Genomic DNA, 27,826 nt, shown 5'->3' with positions numbered 1-27,826 from the left:
TCATGGGGCACTCAGGCCAGTGGGGGGAGACAGACAGTATTTGTGATGTGATTTAACGATGGCGTGAACATATGCATGATGGACACAGTATCATGGGAACTGTAGGAAGCTGTGATTGTGTTGCTGAGTGAGTGGAGGAGTCCATGCCCAGAGTGTGTGGCTGTGTGCCACTGTGGATGACTGTCAACCTGTGGGGGAGAACCTTTGGCTCACGGGGTGTGACGCTGGATTGTGGGACTATGAATGAATATGAAGAACACGTTCAGTGAGGCACAGTATGTGAGATGCTGTGCCGTGCCTCTCTGCGGCTCAGAGTATGGGGTCATGTGTGACACTGTGTGTGTGGCGCCGCGCGTGGTGGCTGGATGGGACAGGTGGGACAACTTAAGGGGCTGTGCGCCCTGGGAGGGGGGTCCTCAGGATGCTGACTCTGTGACTGCCCTCCCCCACATGACCCTGAATGGCTGTGATACTCACAGATGACTGGCCCCCTGCGCCAGGTCTCTGCCCCAGCTCCCCGCTCCTGTTCCTTGGCCCGCCCTGGCCCCGCCCCCTACCCCTACCCCAGGCTGTCACCTCCTGCGGAGACCAGGCGAGGCCGTGGAGGCGACAGCGTCAGAAGCAAGTGATTGAGAGGCGAGCTGGGAACAGGTGAGGGCTCCCCCACCTTAGCCATGTCCCCGCCCCTGTGTCCCCTCACATCTCCAGACCCCTCTTGCTCTGTGCCTTTGTCTCAGCTTCTCTGTGCCCGTGGTCTATGTCCTTCTATCTATCTGTCAGTATCTCTGTCTCCACGTCTCAAATAGCCGCTAGTTCTATATCTCCGTCTATTTGCCCCATTCTCTGTGTCTCTCCATGTCTCTACCTCCTCTGTCTCCTAGTCCACATTTTCGTCTCTGTCTTCCTCTCCCTTTTGATGTCTGGTCTCTTGTCGTGTCTCATTCTGTCTGTCTCTGTGTCTCTCAGTTTCTATGTTTGTCTCAAGCATTTCTGACTCGTGTGTTTCTGGGGTTTCAACCAACATCCTCCTGTTTCCTCCTTTCCCTGCATGATGCCGGATGTGGGGTGTTGGGGGGGGGTAGACTGATTTCCAAGCATCTGGGCCCCTCACCTTTCTATTCCCTAAGGAGAGCTATTGACCCATTAACTCTGGGTTTTATCCGCAGCTGGGAAAGTTTGATAAGGTCGGGTTCCTATCTGTGATTTGAAAACCCTTTGAACTGGGAGAGTGGGAAGTCCAAGCGTCACTTTGAGCTACATGTCCTCCTCTCCAAGGTGGTCCCCAGGTTCCCCCGAGTCTCTAGGTCTAGACTGCGGGTGACTCTGGAGCTTCCCGTCCAGCGCAACTCTAAGGCAACCGCACCCTCTGCAAACACCCCCCTTCCATCACCGCTGCCCCAGCAACAGCCGGGGGCGGGCCGGGGAATCAGGTGTTGGAGATTGGTCTCCGCCCATTCCTCAAGACTCACCCCCCCCCACCTGGCCCCAAATCATCACTCGTAGTTGTGGGGGTCGCTGTCTCCGGGGTATGTGACTCCCTGAGCGGAGGGCGCTAGGGCTGGGAGAGGAGGCAGAGGCTCCTGATTCTGCCTCGGACCCCCAGACCCGGCTGCCCTTGCGTGACCGGACCCTTCGTTCTCCATGCCCTGCTGCCCACATGATGCCCACCTGTCCACCCTGGTGGCCGCTGCTTCTGCTCTCGCTGTGGGAGCCGCTGCTCCGGAGCGCGGAGGTGAGAACCAGAGGAGCCCAGGGGCTCAAGGCTTGGAGGGATGTTGGGGCCGGTTTTAAGTCGTATCCCACTGGGAAGATTGTTTCAAGGCTCCCCACCTGCCCAGATTCAAGTTTTGATGGTTGTTTCTAGTCCTTCTTCTTCCCCAACTCCCCGCAAATCTCCTTATAATTTCCAGCCACCTCCATCTCCTAATTTTCCTGAAGGTTTTTAGTTCCCCACAGCAACTCCCCTGGTGGTTTCTAGGCACCCCTCAAGACTTAAAAGAGGTTTCTAAGCCACCCAAGACGCCTGACCAAAACAGGACAGCCGCTCCAAGACCCTCTAGGGTGTCTCTGGCCCTCGGGGATCTTGCGGCCTGGGAGCTGGGGTCGGGGCGCGGGCCGCGGTGGGAGGGGTGGTCCTCCCTTCTCTCTTTTTGTAGGCAGGCTCTGAGGGGCAGACGGCGGGAGAGCTGTACCAGCGCTGGGAGCGGTACCGCAGGGAGTGCCAGGAGACACTGGAGGCCTCGGAGCCCCCAGCAGGTGTGACCGGGGTGGAGGACTGGGGGCAAGGGAAGGGCTGGGGCTGAGAGGGATGGGCTTGAGGCCGGCTTGGGGCTGACACGCCGCCGAGGCCCGAAAGAGAAGTCTGAGGGTCTGGGGTAAAAGTGGGCCACGAGGGGGACGCCAGAGATGAAGCTTGAAAGCGGAGGGGTCTTGGGCCGGGCTTACACTCAGTGGGTGGGACCTAAAGTGGACGACGAAGGGGGCGGGGTTTGGGGTGGAGTCTAGGAAGGGCCTTGCAGACTGGGAAGCATCTGCGGCGGGACCTTGCTTGGTGGGAGGAGCACAGAATAAGGCTCGAAAGATGGGCGGGGCCTCGGGGCCTAGTGGGAAGGAGCTACGAAGGAGCAGGGACGCGACCACTCCGGGTGGGCGCGGCTCGGGCGGGGCTTGTGAATGCACGGCCGAGATGCCTTGGGCTCGAGTTACAGCAGGTCTGTCCGAACTCCGGCCCCCACGCCCACCCCAGGCCTCGCCTGTAACGGGTCCTTCGATATGTACGTCTGCTGGGACTACACTGCACCCAACGCCACTGCCCGTGCGTCCTGCCCTTGGTATCTGCCCTGGCACGGCCACGGTGAGCTTCCGGGCGGACCCCAGGCCCACCTCTGACACAAAGACCTACGTCCTAACCCTCGTCCCAGACGCCACTCCCCCGCAGCTCCCTGGTCCTCTTGGGCTGGATGTCTCTGTCTGTATGTCCCTCCACATAACATCCCTCCTCTGTCTTTCTCTGACGACCACCAGGTTATTTTCTCTCCTTTTCATGAGTCTGTCTCTGCACATCTTGGTCTTCCTTGCCTAACTAGCAGTGTGACCTGGGGTTCAACTACTCAATTGTGTCCGACCCTTTGTCACCCTGTGGACTGCCGCACGCCAGGCTCCCCTGTCCTTCACAGTCTCCCAGAGTTTGCTCACGCTCATGTCCATTGAATCAGTGATGCCATCCAATCATCTCAACCTCTGTTGTTCCCTTCTCCTCCTGCCTTCAATCTTTCCCAGCATCAGTCTTTTCCAATAAAATTTCTTTATGCCTCAGTTCCTCATTTGTGAATTGATGTTTATGACAGTACCAAGTTCATAGGTTTGTTATGAATATTAAATTAGCACATGTAAAATGCTATATTATGGTTTATCATCATCATCACTGGATATCTCTCTCTGCCTTTGTCTCAGTTCATCTTTCTGTCTCCATCTCTCTCTGTTTGCCTCTGATTCCCTCCCTGTTTCCCCTCAGTGGCTAAAGGCTTTGTCCTCCGCCAATGTGGCAGTGATGGCCAATGGGGACCTTGGAGAGACCATTCTCAGTGTGAAAACCCAGAGAAAAATGGGGTTTTTCAGGTAAGAAAAGGAGAAATTTCAGGGTATGATTTCTAGGCAGCAGCGGAAAAGCAGCAGCCTCAGACAGAGCCTGAAACCCCTTGTACCATTCAGGATCCTGGGTTCCAAGTGATAGAAATTCAACTCCTTGCTTGAAGGAGAAAGAGAAAGATATTGGCTTTTGTGATTGAAAATTATAAGGCTACAGCTTCAGGTACAGCTGGATCTAAGTGCTAAAATGATGTAATTGGGAATCTCTCTCACCATATTGTACTTCTGTTTTTCTCTATGATGATGTCCTCTTTTTTTGTGTGTGGGGTGGAAAAGGTGGCCCCCATTGGTACCAGGCTCACATTCTTACCTACCAAGCAATGCTATCGGCAGACTGAGCTTTTTTCTCAATAGCTCCAACTTAATGTCCCAGGACTGACCGTCACTGGCCTGATTTGCAGTAGCATACCTGCCCCTGAGTAATCACTCTGTGTGTGTGTGTGTGTGTGCGCGTGCGTGTGTGTGTGTGCGTGTGTGTGTGTGTGTGTGTGTGTGTGTGTGCAGTGTAGTGTTAGATAGAATGCTTTGATTCGCTGGTCGCTTGCCCAGTCCTGGACTTGAGGGGTGGAATGCCCCACTCAAACAAAGGTTGATAGATTCCCCAAAAGAAAATTGGGGTCCGAGGAGGAACAAAGAGCAGCTCCTTTATGGCCTGAGGGCAGGAGTTGAGCTCTATTTCTTTTTAAAATGTATTCATTAATTTTTGGCTGCACCAGGTCTTCACTGCTTTGTGCAGGCTTTCTCTAGTTGCGGTGAGTGGGGTCTCGTCTTAGTTGTGGCGTGCAGGCTTTTCGGTCCGGGCTCAGCAGTTGTGGCTTGCAGGAGCTGAGCTCTATTTCTGTGTCCTCTTCCCCCACCTCCACCCCCAGGACCAAAGGCTGACCTTGGAACGGCTGCAGGTTGTGTACACCGTGGGCTACTCCCTGTCCCTTGCCACACTGCTGTTCGCCTTGCTCATCTTGAGCACCTTCAGGTGGGAACCCCCACAACCCTGCACAGAAGCAGCAGAGACTGGGCTTCAGTTTTCCCAGAAAGATGGGGGTAGTCAGGCTCCACTGGCAACAAGTATCCAGTGGTGGTTCTGTGGGGAGGGCTGGGACATAGTTTAAGGGACTCTGTGTGGCCAAGGAGAGGCCCTCAGACTGCCTCCCAAATTCCCCAGGCGGCTGCGCTGCACTCGAAACTACATTCACATCAACCTGTTCACGTCTTTCATGCTGCGGGCAGCTGCCATCCTTACCCGAGACCGTTTGCTTCCTCCCCCTGGCCCCTACCCTGGGGATCAGGTCCTTACCTTGTGGAACCAGGTGAGCGCATCCTTCTCTTTCTCAAATTGAGATTCTGCCTCCTCTGGTAGGGCCAGAGAGTTCCCATTCCATTTACTACCTCCTAGCCTATCAGTCGGAGAAGGCAATGGCACCCCACTCCAGTACTCTTGCCTGGAAAATCCCATGGAAGGAGGAGCCTGGTAGGCTGCAGTCCATGGGGTCGCAAAGAGTCGGACACGACTGAGCGACTTCACTTTCACGCACTGGAGAAGGAAATGGCAGCCCACTCCGGTATTCTTGCCTGGGGAATCCCAGGGACGGGAGCCTGGTGGGCTGCCGTCCATGGGGTCACACAGAGTTGGACACGACTGATGTGACTTAGCAGCAGCAGCAGCAGCCTATCAGTGGGCTTCCCTGGTGGCTCAGAACGTAAAGAATCTGCCTGCAGTGCAGGAGACCTGGGTTCGATCCCTGGATTGGGAAGATCCCCTGGAGAAAGGAAAGGCCACCTACTCCAGTATTCTGGCCTGGAGAATCCCATGGACTGTATAGTCTACGGGGCCGCAAAGAGTCAGACATGACTGAGCAATTTTCACCCTATCAACCGGGCTTCCCTGGTGGTTCAATGGTGAAAACCTGTCTACCAATGCAGGAGACATGGGTTCGGTCCCTGGGTCGGGAATATCCCCTGGAGAAGGAGATGGCAACCCACTGCACTGCTCTTTCCTGGGAAATCCCAGACAGAAGAGCCTGGTGGGCTACAGTCCATGGGGTCACAAAAGACTCAGACACGACTTAGCAAGGAAACAACAAAAAGAACAATAATGTTATCCACTGTTAATTTCTCTAGACCCTTCTGACACAACTAGAGAGGGACCCTCCCTACACAGCCTCCCCCATCATTGAACTCTCTCATCCCGTTTTCTCCTCTACTGGAACGTTTCCATTCCCTTTCTCTCAGTATCTCACCCGTTGGAGTTTTGCACCAATAAGAGAGTCCCCTGCTAGAGGCGAGACCGAAGGTGGCAGGATGGGAGAAACTAACCGATGGGGGGATTTGGTAGATACCAATTTGTTCCGGGGAGACAAGGTGGGAGAGAGACTAGAGACTAGGGGCGAGTGGGGAGAGAACCTGTCTGGCAGCAAATTGGGCCATACCAATTATTGAAAGCGAAGGGGAAAAAAAAAAGAAAATGAAGGGGGTGGGAGAGTCCATGTGCTGGTGGGTGATGAGAGAAACCTTTTGAGAGGTGGAGTAGTTGAATTCTTAAGAGATGGGGTGGAAGAGTTCATATTCAGGGGAATCTGGGGGAACTCATGAAATTCTCCAGGCCGGAATACTGGAGTGGGTAACCGATCCCTTCTCCAGCGGATCTTCCCGACTCAGGAATTGAGCCAGGGCCTCCTGCATTGCAGGAGGATTCCTTACCAGCTGAGCTTCCAGGGAAGATACCAATCGTTAGAGAGGTTAGAGTGGGAGAGTTCTTGTAGGGAAGGAGAACAGAGTGAGCGAAAAGAGGATAGCTATATCATCCTTTGGTGATACAGAATGGGAAGAGAATATTTGATGACAAAAGATGGGCTTGGAGGAGACCCTGACTGCCCCCTCCCCCTGTCTGGCCACCGCCTAGGCCCTAGCTGCCTGTCGCACGGCCCAGATCGTGACCCAGTACTGCGTGGGTGCCAACTACACGTGGCTGCTGGTGGAAGGCATCTACCTGCACAGTCTCCTCGTGCTTGTGGGAGGCTCCGAGGAGGGCCACTTCCGCTGCTACATGCTCCTCGGCTGGGGTGAGCCCCGACCCTGTCCCCTGCCCTGCCCAGCGCGCTTCCCCTCCCGTAAACTACCCAGCTGGTTTGCCTGAGGGGGTCTCCTCCCTTCTCTAGGATTCTCCGCCTCCCCTTCCCGGCCGGGGGAATTCCGCGGGTCTTGGGCCTGGCAGGGCCTGTGCGCGCTCTGACAGCTGCGGCGGGGTGGGGGGCGGGGGTTGGGGTCTGAACAGGGGCCCCCACGCTTTTCGTCATTCCTTGGGTGATCGTCAGGTACCTGTTCGAGAACACGCAGTGAGTCGCGGGGTCTGGGGCGGGTCTGGGGTGGTGGGCGGGGCTTGGAGGGACGTGGGCGGGATGAGACGGAATCGTGGGGAGGTTCTAATTGCCTCTAAGAGCCTGGGAGGGTATATAAAGGAACCAGTCGCTTAGGAAGATGGGTTCCAGGACTACTGCAAGGGGTGGGATGAGGGCTGGGCCTAAATAGTAGCAGGGGCTTTAGGGAAATGTGGATGTGGCCTTAAGGGAGGTGGGGAGGTTAAGTGCTTAATTCTGTGAGTCTGGGGTTTTCTAGTCTATCTCAGCTCTACGCCCTCTCCTCCAGGTGCTGGGAGCGGAACGATATCAAAGCCATTTGGTGGATCATACGAACCCCTATTCTCCTAACAATCTTGGTACGGCCGGTCCCATCTCCTCCAGGCTGGTCTCGAGAATTTCCCATCCTGGGAAGCCAAGGTGGCGGGGAACTGGCTCAGTCTCTCTCTCCCCTACCCCCCAACCCCGGCAGATTAATTTTCTCATCTTTATCCGCATCCTTGGCATCCTCGTGTCAAAGCTGAGGACGCGACAGATGCGCTGCCCGGACTACCGACTGAGGTGGGGACGGAGGGGAGGGTGACTGGGGGCAAGATGGGGGACTCCGGACCCCGGCATCACTGCCACCCTCTACTCGCAGGCTGGCTCGCTCCACGCTGACGCTGGTGCCCCTGCTGGGCGTCCACGAGGTGGTGTTTGCTCCCGTGACTGAAGAACAGGCCCGGGGTGCCCTGCGCTTGGCCAAGCTCGGCTTTGAGATCTTCCTCAGTTCTTTCCAGGTGCCTAAGCGGGGTGCAGGAGCTACACCCTTTGAGTTCGGGTCCTCCTACTCAGAGAGGCAGGAGGATTAGAGTCATCCTCTGGTGCAGCCGCAGAATAGGCTGCGAAGATGGCATTTTGTTCATTCATTCTACCCTTCCGTCCTGACTGGGGAAGCAGGGAGAAGGCAGGAGACCCGGCAGCCCCAGCAGTACTGCCTCCTAGTTAAGATCGAGGGTTTTGAGATCAGCCAGGGCTGGGGCCAAATCTGGGTCCTCACTTCCCAGCTCGGTGAGCTTCACCTCAGGGCCAGGGAAAAGGTGAAGCATATGAAGTGCCAATATGCCAAATGGAAGGAGATGTCCACTGATATTTAAGGTCAACCCTGCCCGTGCTTGTCCTACCCTAGTCTCTATCCTGCTTTACCTTGTTGGGCCTCAGTTTTCCCATCTCTAAAGTGGGGACAATACTAGTTTCACTTTATAAGACTGCTCATTTATCAATTCAGCAAAAATTTATTGAACACTTACTATATACCAAGCACTGTTCCAGGCTTACTATGGGGATATGGCCAACCCAATGGTCCCTATGCTTTAGTGGGAGAGACAGATGCTAAATATGCTATATAAGTAAAATACACAGAATGTCAGATGGTGAGATGTGCCTAAAGGAGGGAGGGATGGGAAGGCAAGAAAATAGAGATGACAAAGAATAGGATTGTGGACAGGGGTCAGGGAAGGCCTTGCTGAAAAGACACTAGAGCAGACACCCAAAGAAGATGAGGGAATGAGCCAGGAAGATATTTGGGGGAAATGTTCCAGGAAGAGAAATGCCAAGTGCAAGATCTCTGAGGTGGGAGAGAGTACCGATCATGATGGCACTCTCATGGCCAGCATGCCTTAAGAAGGGGGTAAGAGGATAAGACAGAGGTGAAGTACCTGGGTAGACTCATGGGCCTAGTGAGGACCTTTGGCTTTTCCTCTGAGTAAGTTGGGAGCCATGGGAACAAAGGAACGTGATCAGAGTTGGATTTTAATGGGATAGTGGAAAGTGATAATAAGATAAGTAATAACTTACTGCATGCTTAGTCAGTCATGTTCAACTTTGCCAGGCTCCTCTGTCCTTGGAATTCTCCAGGCAAGAATACTGAAGTGGGTTGCCATTCCCTTCTCCAGGGGATCTTCCCGACCCAGGGATTTAACCTGGGTCTCCTGCATTGCAGGCAGATTCTTTACCATCTGAGCCACTAGGGAAGCCCTTGTCTTACATTAATGTATCAATTACTTTATTAATTATAAATACATTTTATATGGATTTACATTTCTAAATTGTTATAAATATAAAACTAATTTTTAAGAATAATTTCAAAATTAATTTTTTGATGTGCCTATTAAAGGTTATTATTAGGGAATTTCTTGGCAGTACAGTGGTTAGGACTCAGCAGTTTCACTGTCGAGGGCCCAGGTTCGATCCCTGATCTGGGAACTAAGATCTCGCAAGCCCTGCAGCACGGCCAAATAAATAAATCCAATATGTCTTGTAGTAAGTTATGATAAGATTTAGAAAAAGGTTTAACTATGTTTCATGTACTGGACCTTCTTGCATATTAATAATACCTTAAATCTCAGCACCACCACTGTATTATTGTTCCCTTTTCCAGATGAAGAAACTGAGGCACAGAGGGGTTAAGCAGCTTGCCTAAGTGGGGAAGAAAGTGGGGAGCCGTGATCACATCCAAGCTTTCAGCCTCGGGTTACATGTTCTTAATCTCCAGCCCTGATGGCTCTGCAAATTGGCGAGGGCAAGGGGCCGGGGGAAGTCGGGAGCCAGGGAGAGGGTGACTGCAATAATCTAGGACCGATGTGGCGACAGGCGAGGTGGTTTGCGCCTGCAAAGAGTCAGAGCTCATTGAGGGGTGTTTATAACCCTGCCCCTGCACCCAGTTTAACTCCTGCTCCCCTCATGGCAGGGCTTCCTGGTCAGCGTCCTCTACTGCTTCATCAACAAGGAGGTAGGGAGAGCCGCGGCCCGTCGCCCGCGCCCTCTGCCGGCCGCGCAGGGATGGCGCGCGCGCCGCCGCCTCTGAGCACCGTCCGGTTTCAGGTGCAGTCGGAGATCCGCCGGGGCTGGTACCGCTGCCGCCTGCGCCACAGCCTCGGCGAGGAGCCGCGCCAGCGCCGCGAGCCCGCCTTCCGGACCCTGCCCTCCGGCTCCGGCCCCGGCCAGGTCGCCGCTGGCCGCGCTCTGTGCTCGAGGACCCTCCCAGGTCCTGGGGGTGAGGCCAACCACGTCTTAGAAAGTTACTGCTAGGCAGCGGGATTCTTGGGTCTATTCAGTTAGCATGTATTTATTGAGCACCTGCTGTGTACCAGGCTTGGCTTGGAGGGTGCTGGAGAAATGGCGGGGGTTTGGGGCTGGGGGCGGGGAAGGAAACAGAAAAGCCCCTGTTCTCCTAGAGATCACAACTGAGTGGGGGAAATAGGCGGTGAGGACAAACCAAATTATACTATATACACTGTGCGATGGCTTAGGAAGAAAGGTTAGAAGGGGACCTAGTATGGTTCAGGGCATCTCTGATGAAGCGACTTTGAAGTCATGCCCAAAAGAGGTGAAGGAGACAGCTTTGCAAAGAATTGGCAGGCAAGGTTTAAGGCAGAAGGAAGAACACCTGTGAAGGCCCTGGGGCAAGGAGGAGCTTGGCTGTGTCTGAGGAAGAGAGAGGTGACCTGCCAGGCTGGAGAGGGATGAGTCAGAACCCACAGAGGGGGAGAGAGAAGTAGGTGGGGACAGAAGAGTGGGCATTTTACTCCAAGTTCATGAAATATTCTTTGGGGCGTCTCCTAAAGGAATGGGCTAAGGTGTTATCTGCCCTGTGGGGATGGATTATTAGGGGCTATGGGGCAGCTGGGAGCCACGTCAGAAGTCTGATAATGGTGGGAGGTGATGTTAGCAGGACCAGGGTGGCAGCCACGTAAGATGTGAAATGGTTGGATTCTAGAGCTACTTTAAAGGTAAAACTGAGAGGATTTGCTGAAGAAGGAGAGACACCAGGGATGACTTCTCAGTTTGGGATGGAGAGAGGAAAGAGGGAGGGAGATGGGGTTTGAGGTGGGGAGTACCAGGAGTGCTCTCTGGACTTGTTAAGCTGGGAGTAAGGGGCTGGAGCTTACTCCTTAGATAGAAATGTGAGTGGGTACTGGGGTCCAGAGAGGATTCTGTGTGTAGGTAAAAACAATGCAGTTTCAGGGCAGGCATCAGAGCTGAAATCTCCGAGAGGCCAGGCCCACTGCCACCTGAAGACATACCCACCCTTTTCGGTGGCTCCTGGGAACTATGAGATTTAGGGGGGAAGCCAGCAGCCTCAATATGGCTGGGCCATGTATATATATACACACACACGACTCTCACTCCTAAATCGCTCCCCACCAGACACACACTTAGATTCAGTTAGCCCCTGGGTGTTGTTGATTCGCTTCCTTGGGGTTCCCTGCCCTCTGGACAGATATGGCTCACAGTCGCTGAATTCAATGTGCTTTGAAGCAGGCGGCCCTCCTGGGCCCCTCTTGTGGGTTCTGGAAAGGTGGAGGCCTGAGGGCTGGGTCCTTGTAAATAAAGTATGAGAAAACAGTTGTCTCCTGGGTGGGGAAATCTTCTTGGCCAGGCCATGAGGGAGATGACAGCAGGGAGGGCAGGCTGTGTGGCCAGGCGCTGGTGGTGGCCTTGCACCCTCTGGAGAGCAGTGCTGCCTAACTTCCAAGAGATTCAAGAGTCGCCAAGAGATCACGGACACCACGCTGCCACCATTCTCCATGCCTAAGAGAAGCCCCAACTGGGAATGTTCATGTGATCTCCTGCTATTTAAACTATTTGCAGTGTGTACGATTAAAATTGTGTGTGTGATGATCATGTTCTTTTTTAAAAAATATTAATTAGTAATTTGTGACTGTGCTGGGTCTTCGTTGCTGCATGCAGGCTTTCTTTAGTTGCGGCAACTGGGGGCTCCTCTCTAGTTGCAGTATGTGGTCTCCTCACTGCAGTGGTTTTGCTTGTTGCAAAGCTTGGGCTCTAGGCACACAGGCTTCTCAGCAGCTGTGGGCTTCAGTAGTTTCAGAATCTTTCCAAAGCAGGGATCGAACCCATGTTAGGTTTGGACACAACGCAAGTGTCCCCTGCATTGGCAGGCAGACTCTTAACCACTGGATCCATCAGGGAAGTCCACAGACCAAACATATTCTGAAAGCCGCTTCTCTAGAAAGATGGTGGAGGAATACTAATGCTGCAGGAACCAGCCTGGGTCAAATCTTAGATTGGCTACTATTTAGCTGTGTGACTTGGGGAAAATTCCTAACCTCTCTGTGCCTCAGGTTCACTTCGGGGAAATAGAAATGATCACACTGACATCCTAGGATGGCCTGAAGTTCCTAAGAGTATCTCACTTGTGCATGGAACACACTTGGCCAGTTTGCCTAGTACTTTTCCTGCAACCTGTTTTCACTTTCATTCACTTGAATTGGAAGAGGGGATTAGAAACTATTTGGGCAGGTGGTTGGATAAAGAGATGATGACAGGCAGGGTCATCAGTTCTAGGCCTAGGCTAGAATCTTTGCTGTCAGCCTGGCAAAGCAGCGGAAGGACCTGCTACTTCCTGGGGAAGACAGGAGGGACGTGGGACCGGGACTCAAACCCAGGACTGTGACCCCAGGGCTTGTGCTATTCCAGGCTCCGAACAATCACCAAATCCAGGGGGAAGGTTTCTGCAGCAGCACCATTCTCCCCCCGCTTTACAGATTAGGATATCATGGTTCCATCCCACCCGCCTCCCAGTCACAGGGCCTGGCTCGCTGGGTTTGAATTCGGCTCTATCGTTTCCTGACTGATCCTGGGCAAGTCGCTGACCCTCTCTGGGCCTCAGCTGTCTCATCAATAAAGTGGGATGGCTCTGCTATCTACCCCTCAGATGGGTGTTCCAATTAGACGTGAACCACTCAGTGAGCGTGTGCCCTGAGGTTATATAAATAACCTCACAGCCATCGCCCTGCATGTGTCAGGCCTTCTACTGCAGGGTCCTCAGCTCTGTTGCTGATGGGCTCTTGGGATAACTCAGGCTGTGTCTTCCATAGCTCAGTGTCAGATATCTCCTTGGATCCTGACCTCAGGCCTGGGAACTGCACCAGCCTGGCACTTGGCCCTATCTGGAGAACACAGAGAGAGATGCTGGTGGGAGGAGCATAACGGATATGCTTTAGAGAAAGACAGGGATTTCCCTTAATCCACCCACAATAAGCCAAACCTCCTTTCCCACCCCCACCTCTCTACATTTGTTAGAGACTCTCTCTCAGGGGTCATGAAGCTATGATCTGAGGGCAGCAGAGTTCAGGGGGTAAGCCACTGGCTCAGAGCAGCAGGGCTGTGAATCACGACACCACCACTTTCGGGCTGGATTCCCCTGGGGAGGCACTATCACCACTCTGTGCCTCAGCCCCTGCCCCTGGAATTGGAGGTGATGGATCACAGTGCCTGCTCAGAGCTGTAGAGACGTAGGAACAGCACAGAGCCGAGGGCCTGGCGCTCTCACAGCTCAGCAGGTGTCAGCTACAGATGCCGTCAGTATTGAGTACTAATTGCTTTAACCTCTGCTCAGTGAGGGCAGGTTGGGGGCTTTTCTGGGCCCTGCTGTGTCCCCAGCATGGCAACACAAGGCTGGGCACAAACTATGTGAACAAATGGGGGGAAAAAAAAGAATGAAAGAAATTTTGAGTGAGTGACTTACTGAGAGGTGGGGAGGAGGAGGAGGAGAAAGTGATGAGAAGGTAGAGGCAGAGACTGGGCCTCTTCACCTGTTGAGAGAGGCCTGAGCCCATGCTTGGCCCCACACCCTGCCACCCCTCTCTGGGGTCTGTTCCGCTCTCTAGGCCCTGGGAACAGGCGGAGGCCACTAGAAAAAACACACGGTTTTATTATTTCAACTACAGAGGGCAGGTCTTTGCAAAACCAGGGGGCAAGTTCTGACAGCAGGGAGGAGGCCCCTACTTGCCAGCGATGAGCGGGTTCCTCAGGACCACAATGACAGAGTCCCCACGCAGGAACATCTTGGAGATGTAGCGGTCCTTGTTGACTGGCTTGGACTTCTTCTTGCCTTTGCCGCTCTTGGGGACCTCCGTCCACATTTCTTTCACGTTCTCCAGCACCATGTTGCAGTGCCTGGTGGGTGACAGGCAGGCAGCAGAAGTGAGTGAGGGGTGCATCCTGACCCTTCCTCTGGGCGGCACTGCCTCCGGAAAGGTGAAGAGCCAGGGCTCCAAGGCTTGGGCAAAGGGCTTCACCCTCTGTACCTCAGTTTCCTCTTCTCTAAAATGGAGACATTCATGGTGACTGTCTCCTAGGGCTGTTGTGAAAATTAAGTGAAGCAACACAGTATCCTTGTTATGGGCATGTGTGATGACAGTGTGGAATGGCTCAGTCAACAAACGTTTGTGATGATTAGAGCAATGAAAAAAAAAAAAAAGACAAGAGCCTTGTCTTCATGGGGTCTGAAGGCTAGTGAAGGGAGAACACCACGAAGCAGGTAAACAAAGACACCTGAAATATATTGTCAGGTGGTAGTAAGTGCTAGGAAGAAAACCCATTCCAGTATTCTTGTCTGGAGAATCCCACGGACAGAGAAGCCTGGTGGGCCACAGTCCATAGGGTTGCACAGATTTAGACACAACTAAAGCGACCGAGCCCTCATGCATGCACCCAAAGGGATAGGAGGATAGGGAGGAGCCAAGATAGCGGAGGAATAGGACGGGGAGACCACTTTCTCCCCTACAAATTCATCGAAAGAACAATTGAACGCTGAGAAAACTTCACAAAACAATTTCTGATCGCTAGCTGAGGACATCAGGCGCCCAGAAAAGCAGCCCATTGTCTTCGAAAGGAGGTAGGACAAAAGATAAAAGATAAAAAGAGAGACAGAAGAGCTAGGGACAGAGACCCGTCCTGGGAAGGGAGTCTTAATAGAGGAAGTTTCCAAACACCAGGAAACCCTCGCACTGGCGGTTCTGGGGGAAGCTTTTGAATCTCCGAGGGCAACCTAACTGGGAGGAAAAATAAATAAAACCCACAGATTACGTGCCTAAAAGCAACTCCCAGCAGAAAAGTACCCCAGACGCCCACATCCGCCACCAGCAAGTGGGGGCGGAACGGAGAAACAGAGAGGAGCGGGTGGCATTGCTTAGGGTAAGGACTGGGCCTGAGTGCCCTGAGGGCAATCGAAGGGAGCTTTTGTGAGATAGCAACTTAAACTGTGGGATAGCTAAAGAGAGAGAGAAAATTAACCGGCCTGAACACACTGCCGGCCGTTCGCAGAACAAAGGGACTGCGCAAGTCCAGAGGAGCTAGCCGGCTGCGGACCGGCCGCGGACCTGCCCATCCTCGCCGGAGGCAGGAGGTAGGGGGGAGGGGAAAGGGGCAAACTCGGCCCCAGAGACAGCAAACAGGCCTCCAGTTTCTAACCAAAGACTTCCTGGATGGTCGACATCCTCCGGGAAGGTCGCGGCTAAACACAAGGCGCACGCACCTGACTGGCACGCGTGGAAACTGAGGATGGGACCACGGAGAGAAGGCACACCGCATCCGGGGAGAGTGTGCCCGTTAAGCTCCTGGCTGCCTGAGCTGCTTGGGTGGGGAAGGCACAAAATGCAGGCACAACCGAGTCCACGCTTTTGTGGAGTACCTGAAAACTGGAACCGCACACAATGCAGGGCACGCTCCATATAGGGCAGTGGGGAGCCTGAGCAGTATAGACGGGGAAAGCACACACACCCGTGAGCGGGGGCAAACCCAGTGTGGCCGGAACACTGTGAGTGCTCCCCACACACAGCGATATCTGTCTACAGCGCCTCGCCCTCCCAGCAGCAACTAGCGAACCTGACAAGAGACCACCTCCGCCCGCCTGTGTCAGGGCAGAAATTAGACACTGAAGAGACCGGCAAACAGAAGCCAAATAAACAAAGGGAACCGCTTCAGAAGGGACCGGTGCAACAGATTAAAACCCCTGTAGGTAACACCAACTACACCGGAAGAGGCCTATAGATATCGAGAAGTGTAAGCTGGAATGAGGAGCTATCTGAAACTGAACCAAACCCACACTGACCGCAACAGCTCCAGAAAAATTCCTAGATACACTTTTACCTTTTTTTTCTTTTTTATTTTTTCTCTTTTAAAATTCCCTATTACTCCCCATTACTCCTTAAGGGATAGGAGGATATAGGGAACTATGATTTAGTGAAAGAAAGAAAAGAAAAAAATTGGGAAAGCTCTGTATCTTGCTATATAGTAATCTACTGTGAGGAAAGCACTTCCCAAATGCTAACTAAAGGCTGCATATGTTTACTGAGCATTTATCATGTGTTAGGTACTGAGCCAAGTGCTTTTCATACATAGTATTACTGAAGCCTCATGACTGTTCTGAAGGATATTATGATGATGCATATTTCACAGGTAAGGAAACTGAGGCCCGGACAGCATACCTCCCCAGACCCTGGTGCTCACCTGTCGAAGGCCTTCACGCGGCCCAGGAGCTTCTTGTTGTTACGGCAGTTGATGAGCACTTGAGTGTTGTTTTTGACTGACTGCGTGAGCACGGAGAGTGGCCCCGTGTTAAACTCCTCCTCCTCCCGCTTCTGCAGCTCCTCTGGGGTCATCTCACTCTTGGGCTTGTTGAGGAGACTCCTGAGAAGTATGGAACCCACAGTGAGAAGGCCCGTGGCCTGGGTGCTCACGGCCTCTCCCTCAGTGTCTCCCTGACACATACCCCTCTCCTCCTACACAGTCCTCTCTCTTGGTATCACCACGTGGATGCCTAATGGATATTTCCAATCCCCGCACGTCCTAGACTGAACTCGACCCCCCATAACCCCAACTTATACTATCCACAGCCTTCCTCATCTCTGTCAATGGCGACTCCATCCCTCTGGTTCTTTGAGCAAAAGCCCTACTGTCAAATTGACTCTTTCTTCTCTCACATCCTACATTCAATCTGTCAGCAAATCCTGTCATCTGCCGCTAAAACCTATCAGATTCTGAATTTCTTACCTTGGCTTAAACCTCCATCATCTCTTTCCTAGAGGTCTCCTTGCCTCCACCCATGCTCCCCAACAGTTTGCCCTCCAGAAAGCAGTCTCAGGGGTGGTGTCAGAATCATCTCACTCTTCAGTACCCTCTCATGACTCCTCTCTCAATGTAAAAAGTAAAACCCAGCTTTTACCCTCCCTCTGTTCCAGGCACAATGGCCTCTTCAGCGGTTCTTGAAGATATTAGGCAAACCTTCTTGGGCCCCTCTATTCACTTTCCCCTCTGCCTAGGTACCTCCCCACGTATCTTTGTGGTTTGCTTTCTCACTTTCTTCAGGTTTTTGCTCAAGTGTTGCCTCCTTTATGTGTTCTGTCTCTCAAAAGTGACATTCCACAGTTTTACCCTGCTCTGTTATTTCTTTATTCATAACCCTATCCCCTAACACATTCTAGAATTTACGTATCTATTACTAGCACGTTTCCTGCCTGCCTCTTCCCATCTCGTGAGATGCAGAAGAGAATTTTTTTCCTTGGGAAGAGCGGAGTAATTCACTGATATAAACTATGTGTCTAAAGCAGCCTGACACACAAGCACTCAATAAATAACTGTTGAATGAATATATAAGTAAAATCATCCCCATAACTCGTTATCCGTACAAATGGCGGATGTGATCGAAAAGCCAATCTTCTCCAGCTAAGCCTCTTACCTTAAGACCGCTTTTCCTACGAGTCCGTACTCCCCATCTCCCAGGTTTTTAGTAAAAACGCTTCCTCTTAAAATTCACTTCAGTAAGATTGCTTATTTGGGAAAGTCCAGCCTGTTATCTGATAAAGCTGTCCCCTCTCCCGAAGTCAGGGTGCGTCAAAGGCCCCACGTCCCTTCGCAACTCATCAGTAGAAAGATACGCCACTTTACCCCCAAATGTTTGCTTCCGCCCCCATTTCTGCCTACCCCCTTCAACCGGTAAGCGGCCAAATTTACACCCTCAATCCCACTCCCGCCATCCAAACCCAGGCCGGCCTCACATGATGATGATGGTGACCGCGTTCTCAACTCACTACCTTCTCCTACGCGGTGTGCCTTCCGAACAGAGAGCCAGAGGCGGGACTTCCTCTTCCTGCGGCCCACTTCCGTGGGCGCCTGCGCAAACCCAACCAGCGAGTGGGGCGTGGCCTGTTGCTACAGCGATCTCCGCCCTCGGCGGAGTCTGTTGAGTAGAACTCTTATTTAGTAAGTAGCTCCAGGCCACCGTTCTAGACAGTACTGGGCAGATATTCACGACCTAGGAGAGGAAAAGAAGGCGGGACTGATTCAAACCATTTTGTTGTAGAACCGCATAGGTTGAAGAAGGGAAATACTAGCCATTTCCAAATACCCGCCCGCTCTGCCTTTGGGGGCGCGGCCTTCGCAAAGCCAATCCGCTCTTCGCTTCAGGGATGGGCACCTCCCCTTTTCCTTCAGGGACTGTTGATTTACGTGTATATTGATTTTTCTGGACCCAGGTGAGGGTCCATCCGGTAGCGGCGTGGATTTGCGCCCAGTAAGGCTAATGTTTTCGGTGATCAAACGCTTCTCATTGGCTTCCCCTCTTGCGCTGAGGTGGCGCCTACTTCTTACGCTCTCCCTTTTGGGTTGTGCAACCCTGGGGTACCAACCCCCAAAGCTCCCTGGGAGGCAAGGAGCCGCGTCCTCAGGACGAAAGTCCCATTGGCTTTACTGCTCACGGGAGGGCGGATGGTGCAGCCGCTCTTGTTGCTCATTGGTCCGGCTTATTTCATGGGGCGGGACTTGGCTGGGCCTTAACTCTATCCGCCGTCTCCGACCGGTTTCAGGGCGAAGCTGCCATGCGTTCCGGGGGCCGCGGGCGGCCCCGGCTCCGGGTCGGAGAACGCGGCCTTTTGGAGCGGCCCTCACCGCCCAAGCGCCGCCTGCTACCGCGTGCACAGCTATTGCCCCTACTGCTGCTGGCTCTGACGGTAGCCTCGGTGTTCTATACCATTTGGAGCAGCTGGCATAGCCAGACTGAAGAGCTGCCGCTGGGCCGGGAGCTGCGGGTGAGGACGGGCGGGGACACGGGCGCTGCGGAAGCCCTTACTCCTTGCGTCCCCTTCCCCAGGGTCTCATGGGGGAGACCCTAGGTTGGGTTGACGTGGCTTTGTCTTCACCATATGGCCCTAGCTGCAGGTGCCTCCGTCTCCGTTCTTAGAGCGCATACCCCTTTTAACGCAATGAGGCTTCGGGCTTGTTTTGTAATAGCGGTTACCCGGTGAGAGAGTCTGGAGTAGTAAGACTGGGAGTTCTGGGTTCTAATCTTAAAGTCAACTATTTGGAAGAATCCCTTCCTCTCGCTGGGCCTAGATTTCCTCCATCAGGATTGCCGCGGGCTGGGCAGGATGGGTTTGGAAGGACTTTAACCGAGTCTAGGATTTCTCCTAGAAACCTCTGACGCTGGAGGCTGCGACTAGGAAGAGGACGGCAGCCTCCAGGAAATGGTTGGAATGAGGGTCGTTTTCATGCTCTGCTCTTCTCTTCCCTACCTGCTTCCTCAGGGCCCTTTGATCGGAAGCCTCCCCGAAGCTCGGGTGCGGAGGGTAGTGGGGCAACTGGACCCTCAGCGTCTCTGGAACACTTTCCTGCGCCCTCTGCTGGTTGTGCGGACTCCGGGCAGCCCGGGCAATCTCCAAGTCAGAAAGGTAAAAGGACCCCACCTCTAACCCCTGACCCCACAGCCCATCAATGAATAGGAAATAGATATCCTGCCCAAGTGGCAGAGCTGGGGGTCTGCCTGAAGCTAATAGGAGCTCTATTCTGCTAACCACCAGACCACTGCCCTCTATACACTGCCCCCCCCCCCCCCCATCTTATACACATCAGCAACAGCCCTATGAGCCTAATGAGGTGGATACCAATCTGATCTTCATTGTGTAGATGAGGAAACTGACACCCAGGATAGTTAGGCATTTTACCCAAATCCCACAGCTAATAAATGGTATGCTTAGGGTTTCCACCCAAATGGGTTGGCTCCAGAGCTCTACATTGCTCCCCAGAAGGCATTGAGAGTCATTTGAACACTGCCTGACTTCAAATCCACCTCAGCCACTTGGTATGACCTTGAACTAATTTCATCTTCTCTGTGCCTCAGTTTCCTCATCTGCAAAATGGAACCATTGTCAGTCCCCACTCCATAGGGGTTCCTAGAACAAGGACTGGGCACAGATTGCTATGGAAGGGTGAGCTGTGATTAGTTTGGGCTTCAAGAGATAGGGGCACTCCATGCTTTGCACTTAGTAGGTACTCAGAAGTGTCTCAAGGGAACGATTCAACCAAAGTGGTATTGGTGGGCCAACCTGACTGCTCAGCATGGTTCAGGTCACATGGCCCTTCTTCTGACCTTCTCCCCAGTCCCCACCCACCCTCCCTCTTCTCTATTGCCACTAGTTCCTGGAGGCTACGTTGCGGACACTTTCAGCAGGTTGGCATATAGAACTAGACCCCTTCACTGCCTCCACACCCCTGGGGCCATTGGACTTCGGCAATGTGGTGGCCACGCTGGACCCAGGGGCTGCCCGCCACCTTACCCTTGCCTGCCATTACGACTCCAAGCTCTTCCCATCTGGCTCAGCCCCCTTTGTGGGGGCCACGGATTCGGCAGTGCCTTGCTCCCTGCTACTGGAGCTGGCCCAGGCCCTCGACCAAGAGCTGGGCAAAGCCAAGGAGAGGGTAAGGAGAGCAGGGGTAGGGTGGGGGTGGGTGAACGAGGGATGTCTCTTCCTTGGTCCATGCCACCACTCTCCATTACCGGGTCTTATCTTCCTCCACTCCACACCAGAGTCCAGAGGGTCTTTCCATTTCCTGAATGTCAGATTCTGTCCCTTCTCTACCTAAAATCCTCCCATGGCTCCCACGTCATTCCATGAATAAGCCAGAGTCCTTCTCTTAGCCCATGAGGTGTGACCTCTCATCTCTCTGGTCTCCTCTCCCACCCCTCATACATCACTCACTCCATGCTAGCCTCCACCTCCTCTGTGGACCTCACTCTCAATCTCAGGGCATTTGCACTTGCTATTTGCTCTGCCTACAATGTGCTTTTCTCAGATACCTTCCTGACTGGCTCCCACCCTTCATTCAGGGGTCCACTCTGATGTCACCTCCTCAAAGAGACCTTCCCAGCCACCATAAAATAGCTCCTTGTCACTATCCCATGCCTCATGGGACTTTAGGTTGATTTTTTTGTCTGTCTCCCAAGCTTGAATGAGCTTCAGATAGGTGGGCCCTTGGCTGCGTTTATTTCCTGTTGTATTTCCTGAATACTGCCCAGAATACTGCCTGGTGTAAAGTAGGATGTCAATAAGAATGTATGGAATGAATGGAAACACCTCATGCCTCTATCCTGCTCAGATCCCTTCCATGGCTGAAACCCCAGTGCTCTTGTAACAGAGTCCAAGCTCCCTGGCCCTTGCTGGGCCCTAGGGCCTTTTCTCAAACCTCTCTGGCCCCTTCTCTGTCCCCAGTCCTGGTCCATGCTGCTTCCTCACCAGGGAACACTCTTCCCTCTGCTCCATTTTGCCAGGCCAGGTCCTCCTCAGCCTCAGCGCAAACATCCCTGCCCAGCAGACCGAACATGTCCCCCAGGCCAGGTTATCCCCCACCCCCTTGGAGGACCTTTCAGGACCCTGTTATTCTTAGAAGCATTTGCCCAACTTCATTTCATTGTTTATACAATTATTTATTTGTGGGTCTGTCTCTTTTGCCAAATGAACTTGAGGAATAGCTCTTACAATCAGAGCTAATCCTTATTTAGTTACTATGCATCAGGCACTGCCCTAGCCTGTTTTATTGTTGTTGTTCAGCAGCTAAGTTGTGTCCTACTCCTCCCAACCCCATGGACTGTAGCCAGCCAGGCTTCCTTGTCCATGGGGTTTTTCAGGCAAGAATACTGGAGTGAGTTGTCATTTCCTTCTCCAGGGGATCTTCCCAGCCCAGGGATCGAACATTTCCCACGTCTCCTGCATTAGCAGGTGGATTCTTTAGCACTGAGCCACCAGGGAAACCTGCGCTGTTTTAGGACTGGGTTCAAATCCTACCCTATGAGAAGTGGTATTCACCCCATTTCTACATAAGGAAGTCGATGCTTTGAGAACTTAGTAACTGACCCACTACTGCTTGGCTGCTGAGCAACCCAGCCAGGATTTAAATGCAGGCAGACTGTACTCTTGGCTAGCAGGTTCTACAAGTGAGGAGACTGTTTGCCCTAGTCAGCTGTGCAAACAGGCAGGAAATGTGGGTGAGTTGAGGTGGTGGGCTGGCACTGAGCTGGCCCTGACCACTGGCCCCCACAGGCAGCCCCAGTGACCTTGCAGCTGCTCTTCCTGGACGGCGAAGAGGCACTGAAGGAGTGGGGACCCAAGGACTCGCTTTATGGCTCCCGGCACCTGGCCCAGCTCATGGAGTCTACACCCCACGGCCTGGGCTCCACCAGGATCCAGGCTATTGTAAGACTAGGGCCCTGCTGGGTGCTGGCGAGGTGGGAGGAGGGGGGCATGAGGTTGGCAGCATCCTGCCGGGCTGCTCAGTCCTGGCTTCTCTCCCTAGGAGCTCTTTATGCTTCTTGATCTCCTGGGAGCCCCCAACCCAACCTTCTACAGTCACTTCCCTCGCACGGCCCGCTGGTTCCATCGGCTCAGGAGCATTGGTAAGGGTGAAGGTATAGGCAGACACCCGCCTGAGATGCTGGAGAGAGGACCAGGCACCTGGCCTCTGAGGGGCCATCCAGCCTCCCCTCCACCTCCCTAGCCTCTCCCTAAAGCTCTGGGGCAGAAACACAAAAGATCCCACAGCAGTCAAATGAAGTGATTACAGACAGGGATTCTAGGGTCAGAGAGCCCTGGGTTCATATTCTGGCTTTCCTTCTTACCAGCTGTGTGAGCTTGGGCAAGTGACCTCCTCTCTCTGAGCCTCAGTTTCCCATCTATCAAATGGGCATGATGCTAATAATGGGGGTGTCTGCCTCCTTAGACTTGAAGGGATTAAATGAGACTGGGAACATAGCCTGTAGTCTGGGGTAACTAACGTTACCCCAGAATGATGAACTAACATTCATCCTTATTGGCATGATCAGTGCTTTACCCCCAGGCCTCCCACCCTCCTCTGATCTGTGAGCAGGGGAATCTTTGACCCTTGAGGGGCTGACCTTCTGCTTTCCAATCCCCACCACATCCAGAGAAACGCCTGCACCGACTGAACCTACTGCAGTCTCATCCTTGGGAAGTGATGTACTTCCAGACCGGGGAGCCCCCTGTCTCTGTGGAAGACGACCACATCCCCTTCCTCCGCCGAGGTACCTGCTGTGGGAATTGGGGGCCAGGGGGGCCACAGGTAGGACCTGGCCCCTTCCTAGATTTGGGGACTGGTGGCAAATTGCTTAACCTCTTTGTGTCTCAATTCCCTCATCTGTAAAATGGGGATGATTAACAGCCCCCCATCTCAAGAGTTGCTGAGGGGATTGAATTTTGTAAAGCACTTGGACCAGTGCCCGGCAATGGCAAGTGTTCAGATCTTCTAGTCTTTTCATAAGCTATGAAGTTTTGAGTTTTTCTGATTTTTGTTATGAATATATTGGATGTGTTTTTTTTTTAATGAACACATACCCTCAGAATTGTTCAGAGTTCTTCAAGTGGCACAACTGGGGGGGTGGGGGCAGAGAAGGCAGACTTGCCCAGGCATGGGCCTGGGCTCCTGGGTCAGCCGGGGACCAGACATGGGCCTGTGCCTCCTCTTTGCCCTGCAGGAGTTCCCGTGCTCCACCTCATCGCCACGCCTTTCCCCTCTGTCTGGCACACGTCTAATGACTCCGAGGCCAACCTGCACCCACCCACGGTACACAACCTGAGTCGCATCCTGGCCGTGTTCCTGGCTGAATACCTGGGGCTCTAGACTCCCTGAGAAACGCCCAGCAGGAGACATGCCACGGCCCTCCTGGGGTGTGCTGGCTTGTCCTTTTTAACCCCTTTGGCTCTGTTTGTGCTCGGACTGGAAGATGCTCTTTCTTGATCTCAAGCTGCCACTCTTCAAAGATGTGGAAGCAAGAGCGATCGCCGTGGGGTGAGAGTCAAAGGAATGAGCCCGGCCCCTGCCCTGAGGAAACACTCGGGCTGTACATCTCCAGGTACTGAGTGCCGTTCTCAGCTTTAATCAGCAGACCACGGACTGGCATCCGGACCAGCAGTACCCTTGACCAGATGAATTCTCTGTGGCTTGTTTTCGTGGCAGTCCATTCTCCAGAATGGCAGCCTTGCTACTGCACCAGTCCAAACCTAACTCCCACAGGGACGTGGCATGTGGGGCCCACCAAGGATCTGCTTGTAAGCAGGGACAGAGGAGGTAGAAGCCAATCCTTGGGAACTCCAGATTCTGCCACCTCCAGTGGGCGATAAACCAGTGTTTCTGCAAAACATATTCTGCACAACTAGTATACACAGGTGTTGCATGAAAAAGGGGACCAAAGCAGGGTGAGACAGTATTAAATGAATTTCTTCATTTCATGGTGTGCAGTTTTCATCCAGAGTAAGAATGCACTGTTTCCCCCAAGTATTTCACCACAGAACCCCTTTATTGGGAAGCACCTCACAGAATCTGGGTACCTCAGCAGATACATTGGGAAGCATTGGGTTTTGATCGTTTGAAAGTGCTTATGGTAGAAATGGGTCAGATCTAAAACTCACTATAAAATAGTTACACCAAACCATCCTTTCCCTTTTGGCTGTGAGTACAGGAATGAGAGATGTCATGTGTAACTGCAAACTCTGGCCCAAGGAATTATTTTCTAGCCCTATCTAATTTTCAGATGCAACTGGGGTGCTTTTTGAAAAATGCGGGGAATTCCGTGGCAGTCCAGCGGTTAGGCCTTGGCGCTGTCACTGCTGGGGCCTGGGTTTGACCCCTGGTCAGGGAACTAAGATCCCATAAACTGTGCAGCGAAGCCAACAGCCAAAAAAAAAAAAAGCAGATTCAGAGGCTGGGACTGTAAAAGCACCTGGGGAATCTTCACGATGAGCACTTTCGGGCATGCTGTCCTTAAGGATATAAGTTTGGTGCATTCTAGCTGCTTAGCAAACCGGCTCCAAAGAAAACCTAGGTGAGCACTTAGGCAGGGAGTCTGATGCTCAGCCCTGTGCCTGCTGATTTTGTGACTTTGATGGAGACTTGGTAGGCTGCAGGGAGGCCAGGCCAGGGTAGAGGGTTAGAGAGTAAAGGTGGTGACCTCCCTGGTGATCCAGTGGTTGGGACTTCAGCTTCCAATGCAGGGGGCACAGTTTCAGTCCCTAGTTGAAGATCCCACATGCCTCATGACCAACAAACCAAAACAGAAACAGTATTGTGAGAAATTCAATAAAGACTTTAAGAATGGTCCACATCAAAAAAACCTTAAAAGAGTGAAGGTGAACATTGGCTTTCCAAGACAACTCAAGGCTGACTCAAGAGGACCTGTGGGCTGAGGGAAAATTTCGGTTCTCATTTTGCAAATGAGGTGGCTGGGGCTGAGAATTACAAACTGTTGTTTACAGAGTTCAGAGTCTCACCCACAGCTGTGCTCCTAAGCCCGTGTCCTACCTCTTTCTAAAAATCACCTGTGTGGTCCAACAGCTGGTTAACCAAAAAAGCAGCTCCTCCTGAGGCTTTTATTTGGCTGCAAGTTACAGTGAGATTCAGAAGGGCAGGGACTAACAGCCCCTTAGAAGTGGAATTGACAGATATCAGCAGAAGTCAAAAAAGGAAATTGACAGATATCAGCAACTAGGGTAGCAAGAGGGTCTCAAATCAGAGAGTTTCTGTTTGTTCATTTCATGATGCCAAGCACTTAAAACTGCAACATGTCTCCTTATCATCACAGCCATCTCAGAGGCAGGTGAAACCATCACCTCAGTGTTAAGAGTAAGCAGTGTGTTCAGTTCCATCCTTGGTCTCCAGGCCTCCCTGTAAGTCATCTTGCTGGGTGCACTACACCCACACACTGAGCAGGGCTTTCCACTTGAATCTGGGGTCAGGATCATGAGCCCATTTTTACAGATGAGGCTGCTGATGCTTGACAAGGGAATGCTTTCCCCAGCTTCCTCTCGCCCTGAAAGGCAGCCTCCCCCAGCTTCACACTATGAAGGGCCCAAGAGGGGTCTGTGATGGGCACAACCAGTGAGCACTCCAGTGTATCAGCCTTCTGAGGAGCTGTCTAACATTCTCCTTTTTCAGATTAAGAAACTGAGTTTCAGAGAAATCAATTGCTGAAGATCACAGCTGGACACGTTCATTGCATTTGTCTAGGTATTTGTTTCTATTTATTTATGCTGCTTATGATTCACTGTGTGTACCCATCTTTTTATCAGTCTGGAATTTGCAATCATTGTGTCTTTACATACTATCATTGTACCATTTCATTTTCTCTTCTGATTCTAGGATGCCAGTTAAATGTGCTAGACTTCCTCTATCCTCCATAACCGTTTACATTTTTTTCTTTTTGGTCCCTATGCCACTTTTTCAGACCTTGCTCTAGCTGAATAACTCTTTCATTGTGTCTAATTTGTTTAGCCTAGTCATTGACTTTTTACTTTTGGTTACTGTATATCTTTGTGGGTTTTTTCCTTTTATTCTGGCTAGGCCATTATTCAGGTCTGGGTTCCCTGCATTTATTTCCAAGCTCTCTTTTTTCTTCTAATCTGTGACTGACGGTTCCACCACCTGCAGCCTTTGTGGGTCTGTTTTTGCTCTGTGGCCAATGCTGCTTCTTGTTTCTGCTTCTTTATTTCCATGTGTGTTTGGTTATTTGACTCTTACTGCTCACTGTCTAAAAAACTGTTGGTGGGGATTGTAGGTGTCAGCTCCTCCCACCAGAGTGTTTTTTTTGTTTGTTTCTGCTAGACATCTCAGTACCCTGGATCACAACAGGTGATGAAAAATAGGCTGCAAACCCAAGCCAAGGGCCAGCCTGTGGCCACAGATTCTCAGGGCTCAATTCCCCCCCCCCCCCCCCCCGCCCTTCCTTTAATTTTGTGTTTTCTTCAGCATTTAAAACACCTTCTCTGCAGTGTTCTGTGTCAGCCTTACCTGAGCTTGTAGTTTGGTGGGATCCCAGCTCCTATTACATTCTTCACCTTGGGCAGGCTTTGACTTCTGCTCGCCTGTCCCAATAAGGCTACAAATTGGAAACCCAGGGTTGTTTACATCGGCAAATGCCCTCAGAGCAAAAGTCGTTTTAGGACCCCTATGGACATTTTCCTTAAATTTTTGGCTTATTATATCCATAATTGTGTTTTATTGACTATTTGAGGCTTTTCAGATTTTACTTCCTGTTTTCAGCAGGAGAGTCCTGCTTCTCAGCCTTCTCTTTACAGGAATTCAAAATTCCACAAAACCAAGCCAAGTTATAAATGCAGGTCTCTTTGATTCTCAAATCTAAGTATTAAATAACTATTCTGACATATCCTCATCTCTGGAAATTTTGATTCCTTGGTAAGAATGTCAGAGACTGTTAGCCAATGCTCAATATCCATTTTCCCCTCTTCTGTTAGTTAATAATTAGCTGAATATCTTAAAACTTTTATTACAGGGATCTTTATGAGTTTCTGGTTGGGCATAATGCATCTGGCTAAGCGTCTGCATTTCCCAGTCTCCCCTGCAGTCCTTCCATGTGGCTAAAGTTCTGATCAGTGAGCTGTGCACAGAAGCATGGTGTAGTATTTCTGAGAGGAAGGAGACTCCCTTCCCCACAAAATGGTAATGGCTGGAGTCGTAGCAGCCATGTTGGACCATCAACCTGAGCCAAAGGCAAAGAATAACGGGATAGTGGGCGCGAGGAGGAGTCTGGGCTGCCAATGACTTCAGGGCCACCATACCTGCCCAGCTCTGGGTTTCTAAAGAAATAAAAGCTACCCTGTTTGAGTTTCTATTAATACTATTTTGAGATTTTTGAATTCAAATGGACACAGATGAAGAGTCAAAAATCATCTCAGTTTAAGGGA

At 52.1% G+C, this 27,826-nt stretch overlaps 3 protein-coding genes across 6 annotated transcripts; 2 read left to right on the top strand and 1 right to left on the bottom strand.

Moving 5' to 3' along the window:
• Positions 1-1,657: 1,657 nt before the first annotated feature.
• Positions 1,658-10,167, top strand: GIPR (gastric inhibitory polypeptide receptor). The gene is made up of 13 exons (XM_020898025.2): positions 1,658-1,732; positions 2,157-2,256; positions 2,747-2,854; positions 3,515-3,618; positions 4,518-4,621; positions 4,811-4,955; positions 6,548-6,707; positions 6,920-6,980; positions 7,291-7,360; positions 7,474-7,562; positions 7,642-7,780; positions 9,730-9,771; positions 9,864-10,167. The coding sequence occupies exons 1-13, from the start codon at positions 1,658-1,660 to the stop codon at positions 10,068-10,070; spliced, it is 1,404 nt and encodes a 467-aa protein (XP_020753684.2). The 3' UTR covers positions 10,071-10,167.
• Positions 10,168-13,693: 3,526 nt separating this feature from the next.
• Positions 13,694-18,049, bottom strand: SNRPD2 (small nuclear ribonucleoprotein D2 polypeptide). Of its 3 annotated transcripts, none has more exons than XM_020898116.2 (3): positions 17,879-18,049; positions 16,296-16,475; positions 13,694-13,961 (listed from the first exon to the last, which is right to left on the bottom strand). In XM_020898116.2, exons 2-3 carry the CDS (start codon positions 16,445-16,447, stop codon positions 13,787-13,789), a joined length of 327 nt encoding a protein of 108 aa, XP_020753775.2. In that variant the 5' UTR covers positions 16,448-16,475; positions 17,879-18,049; the 3' UTR covers positions 13,694-13,786. The 3 variants fall into 3 exon arrangements, with proteins under 3 accessions (XP_020753775.2, XP_020753776.1, XP_020753777.1); XM_020898117.2 differs by having other exon boundaries at positions 17,843-17,951; XM_020898118.2 differs by lacking the exon at positions 17,879-18,049 and adding an exon at positions 17,524-17,689.
• Positions 18,050-18,579: 530 nt separating this feature from the next.
• On the top strand, positions 18,580-25,239 carry QPCTL (glutaminyl-peptide cyclotransferase like). 2 transcript variants are annotated; one of them, XM_020898114.2, is made up of 7 exons: positions 18,580-18,871; positions 19,367-19,510; positions 20,256-20,537; positions 22,157-22,309; positions 22,410-22,509; positions 23,038-23,154; positions 23,605-25,239. In XM_020898114.2, the coding sequence occupies exons 1-7, from the start codon at positions 18,662-18,664 to the stop codon at positions 23,748-23,750; spliced, it is 1,152 nt and encodes a 383-aa protein (XP_020753773.2). In that variant the 5' UTR covers positions 18,580-18,661; the 3' UTR covers positions 23,751-25,239. The 2 variants fall into 2 exon arrangements, with proteins under 2 accessions (XP_020753773.2, XP_070306783.1); XM_070450682.1 differs by lacking the exon at positions 20,256-20,537 and having other exon boundaries at positions 18,590-18,871.
• The last annotated feature ends 2,587 nt before the right edge of the window (positions 25,240-27,826 follow it).

The sequence above is a fragment of the Odocoileus virginianus genome, chromosome 20, assembly GCF_023699985.2.
Source record: "Odocoileus virginianus isolate 20LAN1187 ecotype Illinois chromosome 20, Ovbor_1.2, whole genome shotgun sequence".
Classification (NCBI taxonomy): Eukaryota; Metazoa; Chordata; class Mammalia; order Artiodactyla; family Cervidae; genus Odocoileus; species Odocoileus virginianus.
The sequence above is the reverse complement of the archived record's forward strand: the minus strand, read 5'-3'. Positions and strand labels throughout refer to the sequence as shown.

What these genes read in the sequence shown, in the direction of transcription:
- GIPR (XM_020898025.2), top strand. Translation starts at nt 1,658, where the DNA reads ATGATGCCCACCTGTCCACCCTGGTGGCCGCTGCTTCTGCTCTCGCTG. An exon ending in GGCCTCGGAGCCCCCAGCAG is followed by an intron (nt 2,257 to 2,746) that starts GTGTGACCGGGG and finishes CGCCCACCCCAG; the next exon opens with GCCTCGCCTGTAACGGGTCC. An exon ending in TCTTCCTCAGTTCTTTCCAG is followed by an intron (nt 7,781 to 9,729) that starts GTGCCTAAGCGG and finishes CCCTCATGGCAG; the next exon opens with GGCTTCCTGGTCAGCGTCCT.
- QPCTL (XM_020898114.2), top strand. Translation starts at nt 18,662, where the DNA reads ATGCGTTCCGGGGGCCGCGGGCGGCCCCGGCTCCGGGTCGGAGAACGC. An exon ending in CGCTGGGCCGGGAGCTGCGG is followed by an intron (nt 18,872 to 19,366) that starts GTGAGGACGGGC and finishes CTGCTTCCTCAG; the next exon opens with GGCCCTTTGATCGGAAGCCT. An exon ending in CCACCAGGATCCAGGCTATT is followed by an intron (nt 22,310 to 22,409) that starts GTAAGACTAGGG and finishes TTCTCTCCCTAG; the next exon opens with GAGCTCTTTATGCTTCTTGA.
- SNRPD2 (XM_020898117.2), bottom strand. An exon ending in CGCGTGAAGGCCTTCGACAG is followed by an intron (nt 13,962 to 16,295) that starts GTGAGCACCAGG and finishes GTCACCCACCAG; the next exon opens with GCACTGCAACATGGTGCTGG.